This window comes from Saprolegnia parasitica (genome assembly GCF_000151545.1).
Source record: "Saprolegnia parasitica CBS 223.65 unplaced genomic scaffold supercont2.72, whole genome shotgun sequence".
Classification (NCBI taxonomy): domain Eukaryota; phylum Oomycota; class Saprolegniomycetes; order Saprolegniales; family Saprolegniaceae; genus Saprolegnia; species Saprolegnia parasitica.
In genome coordinates, this window is record NW_012156466.1 from 48,423 (window position 1) to 70,197 (window position 21,775).

Below are 21,775 nucleotides of genomic sequence, written 5' to 3' on the forward strand. Positions count from 1 at the left end.
CGTGGGCGCCACGCACGGTCCGCGCTCCGTCAGCACAAGCTGTACACGAGCGCGGTCGTCTTGCAGCGCAACTGGCGAACGTACAAGGCCCAGAAAGCGTACCTGCGTCTCCGCGCGGCCGTTCTCGCGATCCAAGGCCAAATCAAACAACGCGCGCTGGATGCTAAGCGCAAGCTCGAGGCGGACGAGCTCGCGAAGCAGCAGAGCATCGAGCACGAACTGCACGTGCTGCAACTGCGCTTGGACGAAGAAAAGGCCATGCGAGCGCAAATGGAAGCGGCCAACTCGACGCTCCAGCAGCAGCTCCAAGACGAGCAACGACCGTCGTCGCTCGCACGTGGCAGCGCCGACGACCTCTCGCTTTTGGTACACTGGCCTCTTTTGTGTGATTTTGATTTTTCGTTTTGTTTTCGTGTTTTTTCAAATTTTGCGGATTTGTTTCGCGAATGGTATGCCTGATGCGATTTGCGTAGGACGACTCGGGCCGCATGCTCGCGACGCTGCAAATGCAAGTGACCAAGTGGCGTGACCTCCACGCGTCGGCGTCCCATGAGCTCGAGGGGCTTCGCTCGGAAAACAAGCGCATCAAGGAAGCGTACACGGCGGCTGGCGCGTCATTTGCAGCGCTTAACCAGCACAACAAGCAGCAATCGAAAGCGAATCTGCGACTCATGAGCACGCACGCAGCGCTCATCAAGAGCCAAGAAGAGAAGATGAAGAAGTACATCAAGCAAGTCCACGACCTCAAGGAAGAGGTCCGGCTCTCAAAAGCTTCGACGCTCCACGACGAGAGCACGCAAGATGTACACGTCCTTGGAGTCTTGTTTCAGAAGGATTGAGGTTCTATCTCATGTAGCATGTGCTCCACGTGCTTCGAGACGCCCGCGTATCGCCCGATGTCCTTGCCAAAGTCCGCGCTTGCTTCGACGGCAGCGCGCCACCCATGACAACGACGTACCAAGTTCCTCTAAGACACCGACGTGGCAACGATGTCGGACTGTAGGCACGAGTTGGAGATGGACGACCGGCACTCGGACGCGTATTCGATCGGCGAAGGCTCGACGGCGACGACGGCGGCGACCAACTGGGCCCACCCGCAGGCCAAGATGCGCCAGTCGAGCGCAAGCTCCATGTACTACGACGACGAGAAGCAGCGCAAGTCCAAGATTGGCGGCATGTTCAAAAAGATGTTCAAGAAAGACGAGTAGCTTTTGCTTGATACGTTGATACGTTGATAGTATATCATACCGCATGGGCGATGGTTTTTGAAACACTCGGCGCGTTGGCGTACCGATACAAGATTTACGTCCTCGGGACTAGGTAATGTTGTGGGACGGTTCGACGAGACGATGCGGTGTTGCTAGCTGGTGTAAGCGCACGATCCTATCCAAGCTTCCCAAGGTCGTACTACGGCTGTCTCTTGCTGCACCCTGCCCAGATTCTCCCGTCTTTTGGAGATCTCGAGTGCGGGCGCCAGGAGACAAGAACGGACCACCACAATGCTAGCGGTGGCGAGAACCAATTCCAATCCATTCCAGTGGAAGGAGAGACAAGTTGCACAGGATTTGTAGACCGGCCATGCAGCCGACGCGCGAGCAGCGGACGTTGTTGGGACCTTGTCGGCGGCCGCCGTTGTCACAGTTCACCAAGTGGCCTCTTGGACCCACGTGGCTTGTGCCACGGGACGCAACCAGTCACCAATGATGCGCAAGGCGAGGTCGCGATCATCGCGTTGGATCTATCCAGGCCATCGGATCTATCCTAAACGGCAGTACCAGCAAACCAGACGAGGACACACGAAATGATGTTTCTTGCTGCAATGCAAAGGAGCGACCGCACTTAGCTCATGCTGGCGCCGGCATCGCGCGGGCGGAGCTTCTTGTCGACTTTGGTGAGGTCGCCGACGTTGTCCGAGATGACGCCCGAGACGCCATGCATTTTTTGAAACTGCACCTTGTCATGGCCCGTGTTGTGGTTGCCCCACGTCCAGAGGTGCAGCTGGTCGTTGCGGATGTGGCGGATCCACTTGGGTTTCGTAAACAGCGGCAGCGAGTTGGTCACAATCCCTTGGAGCTGCTCCATGCGGCTAAACGGCACCGCGGTCTCGAGCGAGACGGTTCGGACATCCGGCACTTGACCGGTGATCTATCCGTGCACGCATCAGCCTCGCGTAGAATCGACTTGAGGGGACGTACGTCGGTGCCGCACGTGAGAAAGAAGACCGGGTACCGCGTCTGCTTGGCCCGCAGCATGACGCACACGTCCGGCTCAAAGCACGAAAAGACAATGTTGCGCCGGCCGTTCGCGTGCTCGAAAATGCACGCAAGGATCGCATCCAAGTACGCGTTCATCTCGAACGCGTCGAGGCTCCGGAGACTGGCGGCATCCGGCGGGTCCACCGGGTACTTGATTTCGACGTTGAGGCCCACGTAGGGGGGGACGTGCGTGAGCAAGTTTTCCAGCGTTGGAAACCGCTCCGAGAGCGCTGCCCAGTCGACGTCGCTCGTTGGCAAGGTCGTCGTCGTCGTCGTCGTCGGGGGACTCGGCTTTTTTGCCTTGGGCTGCACGAGCTTGAGCCAGTGCTTGCGCACGAGGTGCTGCAGGCGCGGGCCGTCCGTGACCGACTTGCCGTGGCGCCACTGGACGTTGTTGAGCTGCGCAAGCGTCAAGTCGTGGAGCCCCGTCTTGGTGAACGCCGCCGGCGACCGTCCGCGACGGTCTTCAAGCGCGGCCTTGAAGAAGAAATCATGGTACACGACCGGGATACGGTCTTTAGACAATTGCACGTCAAATTCGATCCAGTCGGCGCCATGGAGGCCGGCGACGACGAAGGACGCGAGCGTGTTCTCGCGGATGTGCGACGTACGGTACCCGAACGCCTAGTCGACCATAATCAATCATTCAAACTCTCCAAATATCTAAATCTCAAAAATGCAAGAAATCAAAAAAAATCAGAAACATCGAAAAGCTGCGTCCAACCTGGTAGTAGGATCGACCAAGACCGCGGTGGCCCATGTCGAGCGCAGGGCCATGAAGCCACTGGGTGCGGAACGCCGATGCGAGCGTGTTGTCCTTGTGCACAAACGGCCGAATATGCAGGTACCGCAACAGCAATTCGCCGACCACTACCGGGAGAGAAAGGGTCGTACATCAGAATGCCATCGTGTCCATTTGGAAAAGGGGCGGTGCATACCAGCAAACGACGGCGAGAGCAGCGGTGTCGAGACCGCGCCGTTGGTGCGATGGAGCTGGGACGCCACGAGCACACTCGTGCCAAGCACGGTCTCGGTGGCGACATCGACCACCTCAATCGCCACCGACGCCGACGGCGGCAGATGCCCGAGGCGAAACACCTAGCATCATCATACGTCGATCCTCCGAGTCCCTTGCAACCGTCGTCTACCTGAAGTGTGTCTTGGGCCACGAACGGTGTCTTGGGCGAGGGTGTCGTCGTCAAGAGCGGCAGCGAAGCCGCGATACCGTCTGCGTGCGCTGCAAGCAGCGACGTCGCGTCGAGGCCATGCGCAGCCAAGACAGCTGCAAAGTCGTCGCGATGCAGACGCGAGAGCGTCACCGCGCCCTTCGCAACGACCTGCGCGCTGCGGTTGGCGCCGCTGACAAGGGCCTACATACGTATTTCGATGAGCCCATGCCACGCCGGCCACGGCAAAGTCCAACCAGTTCGCCAAAGTACGCGCCCGGCCCGAGCTCGAGAAAGGTCGCCGTGCCCTGCGTCGTCGTCGGGCCTGTGACGGCAACGACACCTGCGTCGACAAGGAGCAGGTGGTGGCGGTCTTGGCCGATCGAAAGAATGGGCTGCGCGTCCACAAACGAGATGCGCTCGAGCTTGGCCGTGAGCTCGTGACGCACGTGGGGTGGCAACGTCGTGAGCAGCGACACGTGGTCGAGACCTCGGGACAGCGAGGTCGGCAGCGGCAGCGCATTGCCAAGGAGCTCTCGATCCAAGTGCGGCGTCGGCATCGCAACATCGATAGCACGCAAATCCGCCGAGTACGGGGCGTGGACGATCGATGTCGACGGATGCCCGAGCACACGTGCTTGGAGGTAGATGGATCGCTGCACCTTGTCCGTAAAGGTCACGGACGGCTTCTTATCAAAGCTAGCACGTCATTAGGACCTGGCCGAACCGACACGGACAAATGCTGTCAAAGACAGAAAAGACAAAAAAATACAGGAAAAGACAGGAAAATACAGGAAAATACAGTGACAAGGCAGACAACGCACCTTCCAAAGATGAGGCGGAGCTCGGGCGTCGCCCCCGGTGCGAGCCATTGCCCCTACACACCGCCATTGCTTAAGATGGGTACCCAAATGGAGATGCAAACGTCAATGTGGGACTGGCCATCGCCGAGCGCGCGATTGTCAAGACCAAACCAGCCATCGAGGACCTAAAACGACGATTCCAGCGACGCACGGACCGTAAGGGAACGTACCGGCGGCGCCAAGTGCGTCGGCGTAAACGCTTGGAGCTGCGCAAACTGCAAGCTCGTGTGCGCGGCTTCGTGCTGCACGCGAACATAGCGCGCCGTCGTCGTCACCGGCCATTCAAACTGCGTCGCCGCCGAGGCAAACCTAGTCCCATGTGACAAATTGAACAACAAAAAGAATATATCGATATGTCTACCGCATCGAGGCCAGCGCCTGCTTCTTCGCGGCCTCCAACGAGACGTCGCCGAATGGCGTGTTGGATAGCAGCAGCCACACCGGCACGAGGCGGTCCAAGAACATGTCCTGGCGGTTCCAGAGGACGAGCTTCGCCAGCGGTGTGCTCTACGCAAGCAAAATTTTCGTTCGTGCGCCGACCAAGGCGAGCCTACCGCGAGCAGGTCGACTTGCCAGTACGGCTGGTCTTGCACGTTCGTACGACAGCACATGTGCTCGAAATGGCCGCTCGTGTTGCCATTCACGGCCAGCTCGGGCACGCGTGGCCCAGGCACTAGTCGCCGCATTGGCTGTCATTACCACGTCGAGGCCAGATGCGACAATAACGTACCGGGTCCCGCGGGCGCGACAAAGATTGAGCTTTGCGTGACCGGCTTGTGCCTACGCGCGCCGCATAGGACCATGGCAGTAGACACAGAGATGCTTCGTACAGCGCCACGTTGGTCCCGCCGGCAACCCGCGTGCGGTTGCCGGGCAGCGACTCCCAAAGCACGAGCCCGCCCGCGCGGTCCAGCACAATGTACTTGTACTCGATAAGCGCGTACATGGCCACCTCGAGCGTTGCCTCCCAGAGCGTCGACGTGCCGACATGCTTCTTGAGCGGAACTATAGGAAGGATGAGCGCTGGCGGCGGGTGCATGGCGGCGTCGGGGTACCGGCCTTGGCGACGTCCCATGCGCCGAGCTCTAGGCATGCGGATGAGAGGCTGCGTGGGCGACGAGATCAGCGGCCCGTACCAGAGACGTTGCCAACGACGGCGACGTAGCGGTCGTCGGCGGTGAGCGGCGCCGCAGCGTGGATCTGGAAGAGGACCGCGGCCATGGCTCGATCGGGTTGACGAAACGTCAGTGGCGGAAAGATTTGCAAGCGCCGAGCGCCCCACACGGATTGGTCGAAAAGCGTCGGATTTTTCCATTGGTGCAAAATCAGATTCGCATGCGCGCGGATTGGTGCGTTGCATGGCTCCTGGACGTGACACATCCCTTGTCGGCTGGACAAGGGTTCCTTGTACTGGACCTTTGCCTACCACGATCGCTCGGTGCAAGTCGACACTCTGAAGTCGCCAAGTCGATCGATTGTTTTAGTATCAAATGAGGCATGCTAATAGCTTGTAGCCTTTGTATGGTCATCGCAGCCTCTCAATTAGTGTCCACAGATGCGCAACCTCGTCTCTGCAGCTTCAACGTCCACCATGCGAACCATTTATTGAAGCGGCCAACTCTCTGTAATGATTAACGATGCGAGTCACGCGAAAGCACGTTCTGCGAATATACTCTGTGCGGATGTGTGTTTGCTGTGGCTGTTGCGGACGACAAGGGCCGACGACGACCTTGTCGTGGACACTGGCGGCTTCAAGCACTCGTTGGCACTCACAAGAGCCGCCCATCCGTGGACGCTTTTATTCAGGTTGATTTCGCTAGAGTGCAACGCCGGGATATTACCCGAGGAGTGCTCGGCTGGTCGCTCATGAAAGGACCTGTACACCGTCATGTTGGCATCACTGGGGCATGCCTTCCAGCGTTGACCTCATGGACCATTGTCACTACAGGGAGCCGCGCAGTAGCGAGCTGTCCACGTAGTGTCAAACAGAGGAATCCCTCGGTTCCTAAACCAGTGTCCAAACCGCTACACGAGAATCGGATGGCTATTCATGACGAACTACTTGTACTAGTCCACCCGAACGATTAGAGAACGTCAACCCTGCACATAGAGGCCCAGCTCATGCTTCCGCCGATGCAAGGGCGCTATCGTCCGCGTGGTATTTACTATACTCGAAACGAGCAGGATCCATAACATCGTTGTCGCCGCTCGTGGCGCGTCAAACCTTCGCATTTGATTGGATGTCGCCACGTCGGTTTTCAAACGCAGCCAATCCGCGTGCGTCATTTCCATCCCAGAGGCGCCATGTTGCCCGGTACGATGGATCCATCCATCCATGGCCACCCGAAATAGACAAGCCATGCGCTGGAGAGGGCAAGTTTTGATTTCGCGCTTCGATGGCCACACCGTCTCCGACCCACGCGCCCCTCGACATCGTCACGCCGGCAACGACGACGCCGACCCCGCCGTACACGGCCATCGAGGCAACGCCGCCACTTCAAACCCGTCCGTCGCTCACGTTGGACGACGTGACATCAAGCATCACCAAGTTTGTGTCCAAGATCAACCTCTTGCCAGACGTGCCACCGACGCCCAAGGAATTTTTGACCAAATTTTACACGGAGCGGAATCTGCCCGAGAAGCTCAAGGACGTCGACGCGCTCGTCACGTACTATCAAGACGGGCGCATGCATTGGCTCTACGTCGAGCTCGACAAAAAGTACGGCAGTCGGCCTCGACATGATCTCACTTATTCTTTGTAGCTACGGCACCAACTTTGTCGCCAACCCGCCGTGCCGCGAGGTGCCGCGTCGCGCCGCGTCGCTAGTCGCGCCAGTCGCTGCCGTCCCGGCCAAACCGTCCGTCAACAAAGGTGTACTATCAAACTATCAACTGTCCGGTGGAGACGGATTTCCATCTAGTGATTCTACTGGGCAACTCGGGTGTCGGCAAGACCAACCTACTCAGCCGCCTCAACAAGGGCGAGTTCAGCACCGACTTTGCGTCCACGATTGGCGTCGAGTTCCTCACGCATGTGATGGAGATTGACGGCGTGAATGTCAAGGCGCAGATCTGGGACACGGCCGGTGCGTCCTCGTCGCCGGTTCGAGTCTACTCACGCGCGATCTTTTGTAGGCCAGGAGCGCTTTCATGCCATGATGGGCACGTATTACCGCAAGGCTGTCGGAGCTCTCCTCGTATTCGACGTCAGCGACCTCGTCTCGTTTGAAGGCGTCCAGCGCTGGCTGGACCAGCTCCTCCAGGCATCGCGCTATTTTAATATTTGTCATCTTACACAAGGTGGTAGGTTGCTGAGCCCGGCCTCGCCGCCGTCCTGGTCGGCAACAAGGCGGATGTCGAGCCAAGCAAGCGCCTGGTGTCGACGGCCGAGGCGCAGAAATTCGCGACCGCCCATCACATGAACTACATTGAGACGTCGGCGAAAACCGGCGCGAACGTCGAGCGCGCGTTCCGTGATTTGCTCACGACCGTGCACCGGACGCAGTCGCTTTCTCTCGAGAGCCGCGGCCGCACCCTGTCCGGGCTCGATCTCACGGCACCGACGCACGCCACATCGTCCACCGACTGCTGCTAAAACGACGAAGGCGATACACTCAAAGAAGCATACCTTTTACACCCCTAAATTTATTAGAACCTATATCTTTTCATCTTAACGTTATTTAGCAAATTGGAAAGCGCACCCTCGTCCTGCTGCAGGTATTCGAACAGGTATATGCGAATCTGGTCCATGTATTTCAGGGGACGTGAGCTTGATCGCTCGCTCACAAATTGAACTTGATGTCTGTGTGCATACATCCCATCCACAACAAGAAATGATCGACAGATTGGATTGCAAGCACCATACGTATGTCGTCGAGAAGATTTCTTTTGGCATGAATCCTTCGGCAGAGTTTGAAAGGAATCGACCACCAAGCTCGTCCATGGTCATGGGTTACATTTAAGTAGCCGTCTTTTCGTTTGAATATCTCGGCCCATAAGCCTCGATCGATCGAATGGCATAGCGCGTTGGGACCTTAAAGTGTCCTCTATCGACATGCCAAATTGGAGCGAAACGTGTTTCGGGCTCGGTTTGGCGACTCCCCTGGCGCGATGCGTGGGCAACTTCCTGTAAAAACAAATATTTATTCGGTTTCACAGGAGAAGAGTCACCATGCCATCTAAAAGAATCGAGATGCAACGTGCGACGACATATTTTAACCGAATGCGGTATGAAGATGGTGTTGTATTATTAACAAGGGGTCCTTTGGAGCAAGTCCAGCCGCAGTCGCACACCTGAAAGCACAATTGAGCGGGTGCAAAATGAGGGGTGTTGCGGTGGGGGTGTTGTGTACTACCACGCAGCCCTTCGGTGGTGCAGCATCAGCGAGGCCTCCACGAAATGCAAGGGTAGAGATCGTGGTCCATTATACCTCGATCACGTTAGCGACATCCTCGCTTTGCGTCAGACGTTGGCGCAACATGCTAGCAAGTACATGTACAATATCCTATATCCAATCAGAAACCGCTCGGCGCTGCCAGCCAGGCAGCTCTCGAGTAGCAGCCCATGAAAAGCCACGTTTTCGACGCGGATCACAAAATACATACACTAACTTTCTACTACAGCACTACACACTACCAGTACAAGCATGTAGAATTTATACGACGCCTCGTATGGCCAGCAAATGAGCTCAGCACCAAGCAGTGAGCACAAGGCGTTGGAAGCTCTCGAATATATTGGTTTTTGTATACCATACTGTGCCCGCGTCGAAACCGTCCTGACTCCAGCTGCTGGTCGCACCGGATTGGCTCGTACTTGCGCACCCGACGACGTTGATTGGCTCATCTTCAAAAGATTTGCTCGGGGTTGTTTTAAAAAGCGATGAACCGCGCCCGCAGCGCCTGCTCCGTCGTCGCGACGACCGCCGTCGTCGTCACCCTCATCACGTGCGTGGCCATCGCCAAGTCCCAAGGCATCTACGTCGGCGGCCTCGCATGGCCGTTCCTCTCCGACATGGGCCGCGATCCGCCCGCCTACTATGTCTTTGTCGTCGGTCTCTGCCTCACGGCCGCGAGCCTCCTCTTCGTGTGGTACAATATCATGATGGCCGCCACGTTGCGTATGCCAGAGCATGGCTAGGTTCTTCAACTACTGCTACCAGTCGTCTGCAATGGCGTCGTCCGCCTCGGGCTGCCACAAGTGCCTCCGCGCCTTCGTCGCTGTCTGCGGTATGCTCTCGGCGTTCGCGCTGCCGATTCTGGTGCGTCCTGCGAGTGCATTTTGCCTGTCGTACATTGATACTAGAGCATTTGTGATACCGCGCGGTTCCCCAGCGTGCACAATGCATCGGCGTATGCGTTCTTCTGCCTCGAAGCCCTCGCCGTGCTCTGCAACGTACTTCAAAAGCGATGACGACGTCGCATCATCGTGTATATAGACGGTGCTCACGTACCGCATCTACCAGCAGCGCAATGAAGACGAGCGCTACACGATAGACGGCCTCGACCGCCAAGCGGTCGCCCGCGTGCGGCGCCAAGCCTGGTACGGGACGACATGTTTTCCAACAAAACGAAAAATGGTGATGTCGTCTTCTAGGGTGGCCCAGCGCACGGTCGCAGCGCTCTTCTTGGCTGCATTTATCGTGTACCTTCCCGTCGGCCTCGCACTGTCCTGCGAGTTTGAGCACCTGACGATTGCAAAGGTACAACTCTCTTCTGTTGTTGGATCGCCGTGAACGATGTATATTTTGTACTAGTGCTTGGACCTCAAGCTCGGTGCCGACTATTGCACGTCCACGATGATGCTCAACAGCACGTCCACCAAGCTATGGGACTACAGTACGTACTCCGACAATTTGATCCAAGGTGCTAGATGGGGTGTAGGCACGCCCGAGTGTACGTCCGTCCATCAAATGCGCGCGGGCGCCCAGCTCGCCTGCATCCTCACGCTCGTGGGCTACTCGCTCACGTTCCTCTTCAACTACCAAGACATGAAAAAGTATGTCGAGGACGACCGGTCCGCGTACGCTGTCGCGGGGCCGTAGCCTCCACTGCCGTCTGTGCGCGCAATACAGTGGTTCGTGCAGTGTCTTGGATGTACTACGTACAGTGTATTTCTGCAATTGGGATTGTGTGGACGAGGTATCGTTGCCCCACTGCAAGCAGCACGTCGTCGCCGATGGACGCTCACTCGATCATATGACCACAGATACGAGGGCTACGGTTGCTGCTTTGGAAGCGACGCGTTGATGCGAGAGCGTCGCGAAAACTCTGTTTCAATACACTGCATGCGATCGCTTGAACAATCTTTCACAGACAAAACCGAGGTACGATACGCTGGAATTAATCACATCCGTGCATCGGACACTTTTAAAAAGGCCACAAGCAAGATATATATCAGCGTCTGAAGTCTTCCAGTGTGCTCTGGGTCTCTGAGCGACACTCGATGCGGAAATATATGGTTGCGAGCTGCCCTTTACACGCCAAGTAGTACAAAAGCGCGAGTACAAAGGGTCGTTTGGAACCCTTTACACTGTAAACACAGTGCAATCCCAGCGTCTCATAAACCATTATTGCATCAACGACGACGACGAACATGACGGCTCACTTTGGACGCGCTACGATGGTCGCCTTGAGTGCTGGGCTGGCGTACATGATCTATTCCCACGCCACTTGCACGCCGATAGACGTCGCCGCCGATGCACCCACGGCAAATACCACCACGCAGTCGACTGCTGACGAACAGCAACACGATCATCTCGACACCGATGTCAACGCGCCAGAATCACTTGAGGCCGCGATTGAGCTGCCGCAGCTTGACGCTGCTACCATCCTGGAGCTTCTTGAAGACACACAACAGCGCCAGTTGGACGTGATGCAGGCGTCTCTGGACGCATCAACTGCCACCGCAGCAGCACTGCAGCAACAACTTGACACCTCCAGCGCCCAAGCAGCGGCAGCCGAGGCCACGATTCGAGCTCTACAGCACGAGCGGGATGTCATGGCCGCCGACCACCTTCGCGCGATCGACGCGCTTCGTACCGAGCACCAGCGCCAGCTTACAGCAGCGCAGGCCTCTTTGGACGAATCTGAACTGCAGGTCGCGACTCTTCGAGACCAACTCGACGCCTCGATCGCTTTGCAGGCCACCACACAAGCATCTCTTGACGAATCCGTCGAGCATTCAGCGCACCAAGCTCTCGCGTCGCTCCACGAGTCGGCTGCAGCGGATGAAGTCATCCGAAAATTGCAGCTAGAACTCAACGCAGCGAGCGTGACGGTCGAGGTCGCAACGATGGACGCGGCGCGGGCTCTAGACAAGTGGCGCCGCGCGGTCTCGGGCCGCCTGTTTGAATTTCCACGCTGCGGCGGCGTCGACGACACGCCCATCATGATCGAGTCGGAAGAAGCACCAGTCGACGACATGGAGCGGTGGCCGTGTGAGGACGCCATGTCCATGTCGGCCATCCTTGCAGCACCGCCGCGGCTGCCATCCATCACCGAGACGATCGAGGAGCTCACGGACGACGACGACAACCTCTCGTACAGACAACGCCGAGAACGAAAGCTCAGTCGACTGCGCGAGGTCGGGCTTTGGCCACTCGGGCCCAAGAAGAAGCCCAAGCCACCACGTCGAGCTCCGCGCTTGCCGATAGAACACCGCCCTGGCTTGGCCGATATCTTTGCTGGTCTGGGAGCACTAGGTTTCGGTGGCTCTCCGCTCTAGCGAAGACATCGTTCTGAGGTAGTAGTAGTAGTAGTAGTAGTAGTAGTAATGTAGTGTAGTTGGAGGGTAGTTGGAGGGTACTAGAATGAGTTGTTTAGTGTTGCACTGAATTGGTATATTGAAGCTACCATATCAAGTGAAAATGATATCAGTCTATTCGACCGGACAGCCGCCTTTGCCCTTGGCCGAGGGTCAAGAAGAAAGTCCCTTCTTGACGTGGGGTAGTACACTTGGTGTAGGGTCCATGCAGCGATATACTGCTTGGTGTCGCCAGCACGTGTCCATGCACAAGCAGCCGCGGCCACACAGACAGGCGCTGGAAGGGACATTGCCAGCGCACGCGCGATGCAGCCGCCGATTGGCCACGTCACGTGTCGGTCTTATTCTGCAACCCACTCGATTCGCGCGCCACGTGGTGCGGCCACCAACCACTTAAGGTATCACAATTAGAAAATCGTCTACTTGTACATGGACAATCTGTACACCTAACCTTGAACATGTAATACGGTATTAAACTATGTGTGTGCTACAGCGTTATCACACGTGCGTACACGCGTTGCAGTCGCGTGTGAAATCCCAGCCCCACCTTGGCTACCAGGTGGTCCATCAAGGAATAAAATAAAAGTTGGCGCGCGATTGGAAGAATAATATGGTGTGGGCGATTGTCATACCTTGGTGTTTGTATGTCTTACCCTTATATATTGTAGAAACGTTGCGTATTTTAATTGCTGCAACGTAGAATCGATGGGCCATATCAGGTGGTTGCAGTGCGTCGGTCGTGTCTTTTTCGCCCTTTTTCACACGTGTAAAATTGCGTCGGATCGTGGCAGCCTCCGAGATGCGTCCCTCCACGCTGCTACTCTACTAAGCTTAGTTGGCGTTGGTGCTGGACGAGATGCCATGCTCTTGGAGCTCTGAATCGCTGCTGCTGTTGCTACACCAACGGCGTTTCGTGCCAAAGAGCATCAGCGATCTCACGACGCCATGTGCTGCTCTTCTCGGACGCTTACGCTAGATTCGACCAACATAGGCAGGAAGGCGCAGCGTTCGACACCGTACGTGTAATCGAGACCCGACCTACTGCTAAAGCTTCTTTTCAAGCAGCAGCAAAATGCTAGAAGGACAAAGGGGACTTAAGTACCTCGAGATTCAAGTGGGACCCGCTGCAACTTCACTCGCACCTGCTGAATCGATGTCAGAGACGACATGCGTTCGTTCTATCCCGTTGCACTCTCCACACACGATGCTTGCGCCTGCTTGCGCCTTGCCTCGATCGATGGGCAAGATCACCCGAACGATACCTGTCTCTCAACGCCAAGCAATAACGAGAGATCCTGGCCTTGCATCATCGCACGACGCTTCATTGACACCAAATATATCTCGTTTTCAAGCCGTCACTCTCGTCGCACCTGCGGTACCAAATGATGAACGAATACGCGTGCATTGTGCTATTACCGATCTCGATCTTGATCCTTTGGCTTCGACGCTGACGCCCTGCGTAAGCTTGGGCATCATCCCAAGGTGAGGCGTCGCTGCTTGGATCTGGTCTCTTATTTCACACGTTTTACACAGGCGTGAAAAAGCATTGGTCACCAGTTCCAAATTTGTGTCGGCGTGTGTAATGGGCCCATTTGTATGGCAGCGTGGTCCTTACACTTGGTATTTGTATAGTCGACGCAGCCGCGTTTTTGAAACCGATCATTTTAACCAATCAGACGCATTCGGCAAGGCCATTGGTCAAAATGAAATCCAGCTTGCTCATGCGCCAGGCCCGACGTCAGTTGCCAAGTTGCCTCCGACACGACGACGATGAGCGCAAGCAGCGGTCCCAGCAGCAAGCCGCCGACCTTTACCTGGGCCGAGGTCGTCTGGTACAACGTCATCACGCTCGCCGTGTGGCACGCCATGGCGCTCTATGCGCTGCTCTTTGTGCTGCCGCAGGCGTCCTTGGCCGAGATCGCGACGCTCTGGGGCGGCCTCTGGTTTGTATCCGGCCTTGGCATCACTGCCGGTGCGCACCGCCTCTGGGCGCACCGCGCGTACAAGGCGCGTCTTCCGCTGCGTGTCTTCCTCATGCTCGCCAACTCGATGGCGTTCCAGGGCTCGATTTTCGAGTGGGCGCGCGACCACCGTGTGCACCACAAGGGCTCGGACACGACCGCTGACCCGCACAACTCGAAGCGCGGTTTCTTCTTCGCCCACATGGGCTGGGTCATGGTGCGCAAGCACCCGGACGTCTTCAAGGAAGGCAAGAAGATGACGTACGACGATCTTGATGCGGACGTGGTCGTCGCGGCCCAGAAGAAGCATTACCTCCTCTCGGTGCTGCTCATGTGCTACATCGTGCCCGCGGTCCTTGGCCACCTTGCGTTCGGCTCGGCCTCGAACGGGTTCTGGATCGGTGGCATCGTCCGCCACGTCTGGGTGCTCCACATGACGTGGTGCGTCAACTCGGTGGCCCACTTCTTTGGCTACAAGCCGTACGACCGCAACATCCGCCCCGTCGAGAACCTCCTCGTGAGCATCGGCGCGATCGGCGAAGGCTGGCACAACTTCCACCACAAGTTTCCCTCGGACTATGCGACCGGCGAGATGGGCATTCTCCAGCAGTGGAACCCGACGAAGGCGTTCATCGACCTCATGGCGCTCGTGGGGCAGGCGTACGACCTCAAGCGGTCGCGCACGTCGACGTCGACGCGGGAGCGCGTCGCGGCCGCCGTCGAGGCCGAGGCCGCCAAGGGCATTGCGCCGCCGCCATGCACGTGGGACCAGTTTACGAGCTGGCTCTTCTTTGGCCGCACCGAAGACCAAGCGCTCTTCTAAGCACCATCTCGTCCTCATCCTCTTCGTCACCAACTCGTGCGTGTGAATACTATCAATACTTACTACCTCTTCCTCCACCTTCATGCCTTGTCTGCACGCAGCGCCTCCTGCACGTCGCGTCTAGCGCAGGAGCGTAGCGTCAGCGCCCAAGATCCATGAACTAAGATCTGCATCACCATCGACGTCAGCCGTCTCGAAGCGTGATGTCATCCTCCTGGACCAAATCTTTCGAACACGAAAAAATCGAACGTCCTCCAGATTCGATCCGCTGGTCCCGAAGCTTGCCTCGGCCAAGCGGGATGGAGAGATTGAGGCCGTGCCAGCTGGATGGAGAGGTCGAGGCCACGTACTGTCACCGCGTCTGCTTTGGCGACAGTCGTCGTCCAGCCGCGCACGAGGCCAGAGCCGCTTGACGCCGCGATCGCACGCGGCCTCGAGCCTCGTGGAACGGACGGGTGCGCGACCGCATCCTTGCATGGCGTTCACGACGCAGGCACACAAGACGACGACGACGACGACAAGACTATAAGGTAGCAGCAAGCATGGGTAGGAACCGTCCCTTCTCTATTGACGTGCTTGCTACGCGACGCGGCGCTTCTTTTGCAGCTGCTGGCGCACGCCATCGGCAATGATTGTCGACGCGGTGTTGATCTCGTCGAGCGTCGTCTCGCGGCCGACCGAGAGCCGCAGCGTGCCCATCGCGTACGTCGCTGGCACGTGCATGGCGCGGAGCACGGCCGAGATGCTGGTCGCGTGGCTGTGGCAGGCCGAGCCCGCGCTCGCGGCGACGCGGTCTTCGATGGCGTGCAAGAGCGCGCTCGCTTGGACGTTGGCAAAGCCAATGCTGAGCGTGTTGGGCAGTACATCGTGCTCTATGCCACAGCGAGCGAGTCCGTCGGTGGCCTTTATCTTTCGCGAGCAATAATCATCTCGGTGTCGTACCGGTACTGGGGCCGTTGACCGCCATGTCGACATCTCGTAGCTTGTCGTGGAGCTGCGTGTACAGCGCAGAGCGCAGCGTCCAGAGCGCGCGCGGGTGCGCCTGCAGATAGTCTCGCGCCAAAGCACATGCGGTGCCCAAGGCGACTGCATACGGAATGTTCTCTGTGCCTGCGCGGAGCCCGTTCTCGTGGCCCGCGCCGTGCATGAGCGTCTCGAGTCGCCGCGTGCCAGGTCGAATGTACAGCGCCCCGATGCCCTTGGGCGCATACAGCTTGTGGCCCGCGACCGTGAGAAAGTCGACGTGGAGCGCATCGACGTCGACGTGGATCTTGCCGATCGACTGGCTCGCGTCCGTGTGCAGAAGCAGCGGGCTCAAGCCGCGCGTGTCGTCGACCAAGAGCGCGGCGTGGTGGGCGCGGGCGGCGGCCGCGATGGCGCCAATCGGCTGGATGGTCCCGACCTCGTTGTTGGCATGCATGATCGAGATCAAGCACGTCGTGGGCCGCACGGCCGCAATGACGTCGTCGACAGCCACGCGGCCAAGCGCGTCAACTGGGAGCGTCGTAATCTCAAAGCCATGCGTCTCGGCGAGGTACTTGCACGTCGCGCTGACGGCCACGTGCTCGACGGCCGACGTGATGATATGGCGCTGCGCCTTGTGCGACGCCAGCATGCCCTTGAGCACGTAGTTGATCGACTCGGTGCCGCCCGAGACAAAGAGAATCGCGTCCGATGGGCAGCCAAGGAGCGCGGCGACCTGTGCGCGGGCGGTGCATAGCGCCGCCTTGGCCGCCTGCCCGAGCTGGTGCGTCGACGACGGGTTGCCGTACGTCTCTTCCAAGCACTGCGTCAGCGCCGAAATGACACGCTACGAACATGTTGCATGAGCCATACTACCATGCAGCGGCAAGGATGGCTACCTTGTCGACGGGCGTCGTCGCGTTGTAGTCGAGGTAGATCATGCTACTTGCTCCTCCAAGCGGGACCGCAAGTGCATGGCAGAGTATCCGTATACATCCTATGAGCTGTTTAAACGTCACGTTAAACGTGGGTTTTATGGTGCGTTGTGGCGCGAAGCCAGGAGTCGTCACGAAGAGGCTTGGCAACCTCGCACGCTACCATAACCCCGCTACTTTTACTGCAGTGGCATTGCAACTGGCGAGCCAAGTGCAAGGCAGACAGAGCCAAGGCGTACACGGCTAGCAATACACGGTTGCTAAAATCAAAAGCTTGACGTCGTGATCGCATTCGCTGCCATTAGAGCATAGATAGTCGACTACCTAGACTACTAAAGCAGGACAGTCGTAGAGGAAGCGGATCATCACTGCGCGCCAGTTCGGGGCATGAGCCAGAATGCAGCGATCGCTCAAGCAGCTCGCTACAGCTCCCAGTGGTCGGCTTGCCACGAAATGCTGCTTTCGGATTGGTGGACGTCGGTGGGCCATCAACGTTAAAGTGTGTTTAAACTATAAAACGCGTGCGCAGATCTGGCGTGCGGCGTGCAGTGTTTGGATCTGGCCCGAAATGGGAGCGATGGCAGGCGACGACGCGCAGCCCGCGTCCATGGCAGCGACGATGCTTGTACCTGCTACCTCCTTCGTATTAGCTCTGTCGCTCATGGCCTTGACCCTAGGGCAGTGCGATGGCCGGCATCCTCGGGCGCATTGTCTGCCACCCCATGGACATGGCCAAGGCCAACCTCCAGGCGCACAACACGTACCGCAATGCATGGCATGTTCTGACGCAAACGATGAGGTACGCACGAAAAGGCTCGTCCATCGCTTGTGGCCATGAAGCTATGCTATTAGAGCCGAAGGCGTGCGCGGCCTCTACAAGGGCTTTGGCGTCGTTGTCCTCGGCTCAGCGCCGGCCACGTGCCTGTACATGACGTCGTACGAGGTGCAACATCGCTCGCCGCCTCTTCTGCGCCTCTCGGACGGCTCATGTCAAGGGAGTAGGAAAGCAAAAAGTGGCTCACGCAGTCGCCGCACTTCCAAGACGCGCCATTCCTCACGTCCTTCTCGGCCGGCATTCTTGCAGAGGCGTTTAGCTGCGTCTTCTGGGTGCCCATCGATGTCATCAAGGAACGCATGCAAGTGCAGACGCTGCATCAAGCCAACGGGTACAAGAACACATGGCATGCGCTGCAGACGATCGCGCGCACCGAAGGCCTCCGTGGCATGTACAAAGGTCCTCCTCTGCGCTTCGATTCGATTCCTTTTCTCATGAAGCAAGGGAGTAGGGTATGGCGCGACCATGTGGTCGTTTGGCCCGTACTCGGCTCTCTTTTTCGTGGCCTACGAGCAAGTACGCGGATCGTGCATGCTCGATGGCGGGTACAATGACGGCGTCTGCTAGAACAAGTCGACGGCGGCGCGCTGGCATGGCTCGAGCGATGTCCCGTTCTCGTCGCTGCTTCTCTGCTCGGTCTCGGCGAGTGCGGCCGCTGCGTTTTTGACCAACCCACTGGACTTGGTCAAGCTGCGGCTTCAGGTCGATTTTCGGATACCATTTTGGTGATGGAAATACAGACGCACATGTAGGTCGAGCGATTCCAGGCGGCGTCGTCCGGTGCACCGAGCCAGTACAAAAACACGTGGGATGGACTCCGGCGCATCATAACGTGGGCAAAAGATGGTCACATCTCGGTATGCACTCATGTGTTGGCACTGGCCGATTAGGCAAGAAGGACCCACGGCGCTGTGGAAAGGGGCGGCGGCCCGGGTCGCGTTTCAGGCCCCCCTCACGGGCATTACGATTGCCATTTATGAAAAGTGCAAAGCCATGTGCGCGACGTTTGTTTAGTAACTCGTAAAACCGAGTACTTCAGCTCGTCCAAAACGATTCGAGTACACTACATGAGTAGCGTGGTGTATACAAACCAGATATATCGATTCCAGATACCAGATACTACTGACTTGACACTTTGATACTAGCGTGCAATGCCGATCAGAAGCGAGAAGCGACGCGAGACAGCGTCGTAGCGCAATCAGTCCACGTCGACCGTTCCCACAGGGGTTGTTGGTATGGGTGCCCTTCTACAAACTCTCAACAGACATCGCGTTGGATCCAAGTGTATCTTCGTGCGCTTGGAAAGTGGTTGCTCCATTGATCGCGACTTTACTCGGCATTTCGCTGAAGCTTGGTGCATTTCTTAGAGCATCCGTCCCTCGGTCGCATGCCGCACATCCGCGCCGAAATGATATGTAAAGTGCCCATCACAGATGGCATCAGCTTCGTCTACGGCGAGATGCTAACCTCTGGGCAGTTGCGACCCTTGTGTTGAACGAGGTTGTCGCAGCTACAACGTATCGAGGAGCGAGAGTTTTGATAGATTACGACTGAGATCGACTAACCTCTTTGGCAAAGTCGCGCCAATGGTGTGGCTGCTTGGGTCACTACGACACCGACGACATCCAGACGACGTGCAGTCAAGTCGAGCAGTGGACGGCGGGAGCGACGGTAAGCGCAATTCGCTCGATTGATCCGCAGAGTTCATTTCATACCAATCAAATGATGGTAGTTGAAATGAAGACAACAATCGCCGCATGCGTTCGTCGACTGGATTCGAAGCTTGCCTCGATCGCGCGCCGAGCGAGTAGCAGTAGAAAGCTCGATGGTATCGCCTTGCCGTGCACGTTTGTAGCTTCCTCTTTGGATGCTTTACTGGTCCCTGGCGAGATGCGCCTTCTATCGATTGGTGCATCGCAACGTTTGACCTCGGAGATCGCAGCACCCATACACGCCGCTCGGCGTGCCACGTACGCGCGACGATCCACCAATCGTATCGAGTCCATGCACGATTTGCGCCAATCAAACGACAGTATAATGAAAACACGACTTGGGATTGGCACATGCCACAACGTGCTGCGATCAAGCGACGGAATAACTTAAGAGGCGTGGAGGAACGCCTGGGCCAGCGCCCGCTGATGCTGGAGGAGGCGTGAGTAGTCGACGAGGTTCTTCACGGTCGGGTCGAGGGCAAAGTCGAGGTACAAGCAGTCTTCGTACACGACGTCCATGGCCTTGCGCATGTGCTTTTGGCGACGGTCCAGATGGTTTTGGCGCGTGAACGGGATGTTTTTCCCGCCGACGTAGAAGCGGTCCCGCTTCCGAAAGATGAGCGGGATCGCCACCGGCACCGATGTGAGGCGCAATGGTGCTGCGTACTCGCTGCTGCGTGCGGCTGCAGATTGCGAGAACGCGTAGGAATATGAGTACGACGTGGGCTTGAAGAGCACGGCGCTATTGGATCGCGCAGCTTGCTTGGGCGACGTGACGGGCGACTCGTCCGAGGCCTGTGTCGTCGCATCATCGTTGTCGTCGTCGTCGCCGTCCATGACTGGTTGCTCGCTGCACATGACGACCTGGACCGCGCTGCAGCGCGATATCCACGCCGGCTTTTCCAGCTCGACCGGCGACAAGCGGCACGTCGACTCGCGCCGCCACGGGTCGTCTTCGCGCAGCCAGCGCTCGAGGAGCGACTTGCGCGTCGAGTGGGTTGCGCCATCGATCGTTGCATCGTACTCGATGTCCTTGCGCTTGAAGAGACCGCGGAAGCTACGACGCGCGGGATCCCGGCGGAAGAGGCTCGAGCGCCGGCCATGGCCATCGTCCTCATCGACCTCGTGGCGGAAGGAGCGCCCGAGGCGCCGCCAGAAGCTCGGCGTCGCAAGGTCTTTCATGGGCGAAGATTGCGAAATGCGAAAATGGACGTGGCACGATCCCTGAAACGGCCCTGTCCGCGGTCGTGCTTATTCAACCCCACCCGGGTCCTCTCGATTCGGATGGAGATTCCATTCGATCGTTTTCACTTGCATTTACGATACTGTGGAATATCCGGAGGGGTGGGGACCGTCCATGGACCCGGTACTTAAACATCGCAACATCCACACCCAAACGAACACCACGTGCGCGTTTGTTTGTCTACAAAGTTCAAATCGAATCGACGACGTGCTCTCTGCGTTCCATGCGTTGTAGGCTGCTGTCGCCGGTGAGAACATGCATCGATGACGGGCCGAAATCTCGTGCTCGCCTTGTCCAACGGCGCTGTCGGTTGGCGCCAGAAAAATTCGACCAAACAAAAGGTCGATCCTCCTGATCCGCATCTCGGCCGCATCGGATCGTCATGATCTCGGTCGCGGACCTACATTTGGTCGAGTAGCCGCCCGCTCGCCGCGCCCGTTCTTGAAAAATTAGGCTGTTCAACAACCCGAGCTGCACGATCGGATTCAACCGCCAACGCACCTCACTACGACATACAAGTTCGTATACAATACTAGTAGACCTTATCGTCCTTCGACGCATGTGGCACGACGTTCCTTGCAAAGGCAGTTTTCGACGGCGTACCGTGCGGTCATCCGGATACACGGGGCGTTCCGGATAAAGATACGCTTTTCACCCAAGGATGACGGCCGCTCGACACGGTACTGGGCGATGGAGGTGGCGATGGCAGGTGGAAGACCGTCGCGAACACATTGCAGGTTGCTTGCATCACTTTGTAGATTGTAGATTGGATCCTGTGCTACTGATAGGGACATCGATCACCCTCTGCGCTATAGAAAGCGGCCGCGCAGGTGTCGTCCTCTGGACCTACAATATCAACACGTGATTTGATTGCGTGCGGCGCCATGCGAGATCAGAGTTCTCGCTCGCTTGAAGACGAAGAAGAGATAGCTGGTGTCGATAGGGTTGTCTCCGGAAGAGACTCTGCCGCGTCACAGTGATGCAGATGCTCTGACTACTCTTTAGCTACCTCGTATGGTTGTCTCGACAAAGCCACTCGCTACGAAGCCCACAGGCTTAACAGCAAGCAAGGACAGAGCCATTTCAACCTGGATCCAGCGGTTCCGGCGGCGGCAATAGGGCAGGGGCTACCACGACGGTTCACGGCGAACACGCAAGGCGGCTGGTGGCGTGGTTGGTAGAGATGACGCTGCATCGTCATACACATTGTGGTTTCGGCACCGATCTCATCGCCTTGCCGCTTGGCGGACGGTCGCT

General features: G+C 57.6%; 8 protein-coding genes across 8 annotated transcripts in view; 5 read left to right on the forward strand and 3 right to left on the reverse strand.

Moving 5' to 3' along the window:
• Positions 1 to 1,208, forward strand: part of SPRG_21053 (hypothetical protein) — a gene marked incomplete at both ends in the record, with an annotated part of 4,236 nt that extends 3,028 nt beyond the window's left edge. Inside the window, 4 exons of the mRNA XM_012351004.1 lie at positions 34 to 366; positions 474 to 803; positions 857 to 954; positions 1,004 to 1,208. Coding sequence (XP_012206394.1) covers positions 34 to 366; positions 474 to 803; positions 857 to 954; positions 1,004 to 1,208 — 966 coding nt within the window. The remainder of the gene's footprint in view (positions 1 to 33; positions 367 to 473; positions 804 to 856; positions 955 to 1,003) is intronic.
• A 630-nt stretch (positions 1,209 to 1,838) lies between these two features.
• Positions 1,839 to 5,518, reverse strand: SPRG_11756 (hypothetical protein). Its single transcript, XM_012350959.1, has 15 exons — positions 5,421 to 5,518; positions 5,340 to 5,369; positions 5,115 to 5,289; positions 5,015 to 5,064; positions 4,839 to 4,957; positions 4,646 to 4,791; positions 4,455 to 4,593; positions 4,347 to 4,409; positions 4,246 to 4,298; positions 3,679 to 4,120; positions 3,404 to 3,625; positions 3,194 to 3,353; positions 2,980 to 3,125; positions 2,196 to 2,879; positions 1,839 to 2,145 (listed from the first exon to the last, which is right to left on the reverse strand). The coding sequence occupies exons 1-15, from the start codon at positions 5,503 to 5,505 to the stop codon at positions 1,840 to 1,842; spliced, it is 2,820 nt and encodes a 939-aa protein (XP_012206349.1). The 5' UTR covers positions 5,506 to 5,518; the 3' UTR covers position 1,839.
• A 1,162-nt stretch (positions 5,519 to 6,680) lies between these two features.
• On the forward strand, positions 6,681 to 7,879 carry SPRG_11757 (hypothetical protein; the record flags this gene model as incomplete). Its single annotated transcript, XM_012350960.1, has 5 exons — positions 6,681 to 7,003; positions 7,047 to 7,156; positions 7,206 to 7,370; positions 7,420 to 7,547; positions 7,592 to 7,879. The coding sequence occupies 5 exons, from the start codon at positions 6,681 to 6,683 to the stop codon at positions 7,877 to 7,879; spliced, it is 1,014 nt and encodes a 337-aa protein (XP_012206350.1).
• A 1,264-nt stretch (positions 7,880 to 9,143) lies between these two features.
• On the forward strand, positions 9,144 to 10,325 carry SPRG_11758 (hypothetical protein; the record flags this gene model as incomplete). The annotated part of the gene is made up of 7 exons (XM_012350961.1): positions 9,144 to 9,372; positions 9,422 to 9,542; positions 9,587 to 9,676; positions 9,720 to 9,823; positions 9,878 to 9,983; positions 10,038 to 10,119; positions 10,165 to 10,325. Exons 1-7 carry the CDS (start codon positions 9,164 to 9,166, stop codon positions 10,323 to 10,325), a joined length of 873 nt encoding a protein of 290 aa, XP_012206351.1. The 5' UTR covers positions 9,144 to 9,163.
• Positions 10,326 to 13,756: 3,431 nt separating this feature from the next.
• Positions 13,757 to 14,909, forward strand: SPRG_11759 (hypothetical protein). The gene has a single exon (XM_012350962.1). It carries the CDS (start codon positions 13,817 to 13,819, stop codon positions 14,828 to 14,830), a length of 1,014 nt encoding a protein of 337 aa, XP_012206352.1. The 5' UTR covers positions 13,757 to 13,816; the 3' UTR covers positions 14,831 to 14,909.
• A 463-nt stretch (positions 14,910 to 15,372) lies between these two features.
• On the reverse strand, positions 15,373 to 16,734 carry SPRG_11760 (hypothetical protein; the record flags this gene model as incomplete). The annotated part of the gene is made up of 3 exons (XM_012350963.1): positions 15,373 to 15,702; positions 15,773 to 16,640; positions 16,693 to 16,734. 3 exons carry the CDS (start codon positions 16,732 to 16,734, stop codon positions 15,410 to 15,412), a joined length of 1,203 nt encoding a protein of 400 aa, XP_012206353.1. The 3' UTR covers positions 15,373 to 15,409.
• Positions 16,735 to 17,250: 516 nt separating this feature from the next.
• SPRG_11761 (hypothetical protein) lies at positions 17,251 to 18,672 on the forward strand. The gene is made up of 8 exons (XM_012350964.1): positions 17,251 to 17,353; positions 17,406 to 17,527; positions 17,581 to 17,671; positions 17,731 to 17,962; positions 18,012 to 18,079; positions 18,131 to 18,265; positions 18,316 to 18,395; positions 18,454 to 18,672. The coding sequence occupies exons 1-8, from the start codon at positions 17,297 to 17,299 to the stop codon at positions 18,575 to 18,577; spliced, it is 909 nt and encodes a 302-aa protein (XP_012206354.1). The 5' UTR covers positions 17,251 to 17,296; the 3' UTR covers positions 18,578 to 18,672.
• Positions 18,673 to 19,615: 943 nt separating this feature from the next.
• Positions 19,616 to 20,457, reverse strand: SPRG_11762 (hypothetical protein; the record flags this gene model as incomplete). Its single annotated transcript, XM_012350965.1, has 2 exons — positions 19,616 to 19,948; positions 19,994 to 20,457. 2 exons carry the CDS (start codon positions 20,455 to 20,457, stop codon positions 19,663 to 19,665), a joined length of 750 nt encoding a protein of 249 aa, XP_012206355.1. The 3' UTR covers positions 19,616 to 19,662.
• Positions 20,458 to 21,775: the final 1,318 nt, after the last annotated feature.

Excerpts from the sequence above, each read along its gene's own strand:
- SPRG_11756 (XM_012350959.1), bottom strand. The coding sequence starts at position 5,505 with ATGGCCGCGGTCCTCTTCCAGATCCACGCTGCGGCGCCGCTCACCGCC. Across the intron at positions 4,958-5,014 it reads TGTCGCGCCCGCGGGACCCG|TGCCTGGGCCACGCGTGCCC; the intron begins GTACGTTATTGT and ends TGCGGCGACTAG. Across the intron at positions 3,626-3,678 it reads GCGCGTACTTTGGCGAACTG|GCCCTTGTCAGCGGCGCCAA; the intron begins GTTGGACTTTGC and ends ATACGTATGTAG.
- SPRG_11759 (XM_012350962.1), top strand. The coding sequence starts at position 13,817 with ATGAGCGCAAGCAGCGGTCCCAGCAGCAAGCCGCCGACCTTTACCTGG.
- SPRG_11761 (XM_012350964.1), top strand. The coding sequence starts at position 17,297 with ATGGGAGCGATGGCAGGCGACGACGCGCAGCCCGCGTCCATGGCAGCG. Across the intron at positions 17,528-17,580 it reads GTTCTGACGCAAACGATGAG|AGCCGAAGGCGTGCGCGGCC; the intron begins GTACGCACGAAA and ends CTATGCTATTAG. Across the intron at positions 18,396-18,453 it reads GGACTCCGGCGCATCATAAC|GCAAGAAGGACCCACGGCGC; the intron begins GTGGGCAAAAGA and ends CTGGCCGATTAG.